Source organism: Penaeus monodon, chromosome 25, assembly GCF_015228065.2.
Source record: "Penaeus monodon isolate SGIC_2016 chromosome 25, NSTDA_Pmon_1, whole genome shotgun sequence".
In the NCBI taxonomy this organism is placed as follows: Eukaryota; Metazoa; Arthropoda; class Malacostraca; order Decapoda; family Penaeidae; genus Penaeus; species Penaeus monodon.
This window is the reverse complement of record NC_051410.1, coordinates 35,886,865-35,888,305: the sequence shown is the minus strand read 5'-3', so window position 1 is coordinate 35,888,305 and position 1,441 is coordinate 35,886,865. Positions and strand designations below refer to the sequence as shown.

Genomic DNA, 1,441 nt, shown 5'->3' with positions numbered 1-1,441 from the left:
CAGCCATCTGACGTCAGCAGCGTCACAGAACCAACTGAAAAATCATATATAAAGCGACACAGACCTCTACCCCTCAGTTGCCATTGGATTAGCATCAGAGCACTGTGCACAAGAAAGCCTCTTCTCTTTCAGTATAAAGTAAGTTTTATACAGAATATCTTCGTAGTTTTTCTGGCAAAGATTTAGCATCTTATACCGATTAGTATTTCCTAATAGCAGATATACCATGTGTAGTATATCATAGTATGCTTACTAAATACTATCTCGTTTCTAGGGTGACATTGATCATGATCCTGATGGCCGTCGTTGGCCTCTCCTCTGCCTACTCCCTCGGCGATGTCTACGAGAAGCCCCAGCTTGTTGAGAGGTGAGCTTACAGGCAGGATCTGTTATGCAAGATATTGCAAGGTTAGCAGTCATATTGACCTAGACTAAGTGTTGACAGTGTTGTAGGTATGACGAATAATCTGAATATAAAACCGCATGTATATGTTATTCTAAGGCCATCCTCCTCCTTTAGACAATACACAACAAGAAAAGGAGATAGAAAATTGCTTTTACCATAAAAAAAGTCCGATTAGCTATTGTACTTTCCCTTTTCCTCAGGGTCATGAGCGGGATGAGTGTGAGCAATTTCTTGGAGAGCAAAGAGAAAAGGTTAGGTATTGCAAGATAGATATATTTTTTTGTTATTAGATACCTTTATTTCTAATATGAAGGTTTTGTAAAGGCCTAATGCAATGTAATATCCCTCGGCGATGTCTACGAGAAACTCATCGTATGCAAGATAATAAGGTTTATGTGGATTAAGTAATATCCAAATGTATTTTTTATATGAATATGAATATGAATATAGAACCATTTTCCTACATTTTATTCCAAGATCCTCCTCCTCCTTTTGGTAAAATAAAGCGAGGAGAAGGCATAGACTTTTTTTTAATGCAAAGAAAGAATTGTATTATGTCATTTTAATAAGTTATCTTGTACTTCCTGGCTGTCAATATCTTCATGTTGTTTTGCCAGTGACATCAGCGGGGGGAGCGGAAGCATGTCCGTGGAGAGTGTAGAGAAAAGGTAGATATTGCGAGGCTTTTTTTTCTTATCAAATACTTCCGTTTCTAGCATGAAAATCTATCAAATGCTTACTATAAAAAATCTTGCAAAATGTCAATATCAACACGATGCTCTTCCAACCTATCCTCAGAGACATCAGTGGAGGAAGCAGTTCCTTGGAAAGCAGGGAGAGACGGTAAGTGAGGGAGAGTGACCTTGTCCTGTAGAATTGTCTATACCCACGTGCCTATAACTGGAATTCAATCTAATCATACCAAAAACTATAAATGTTTTCACATTTCCCTTCAGTGATGCCATCGCTCACGGCCTCGATTTGAGGCGCCTCAGGAGGTGAGTCGACACCAGGCGCTGAGGAATGTGTTGGCGA

General features: G+C 39.3%; 1 protein-coding gene across 1 annotated transcript in view; it reads left to right on the top strand.

The window, feature by feature from the left end:
• The window catches only part of LOC119589379, a 46,966-nt gene that overhangs the window by 6,582 nt on the left and 38,943 nt on the right, over positions 1-1,441 (top strand). The window contains exons 4-6 of the mRNA XM_037937996.1: positions 275-367; positions 607-657; positions 1,024-1,074. Of these exons, the coding sequence (XP_037793924.1) occupies positions 275-367; positions 607-657; positions 1,024-1,074 (195 nt within the window). The remainder of the gene's footprint in view (positions 1-274; positions 368-606; positions 658-1,023; positions 1,075-1,441) is intronic.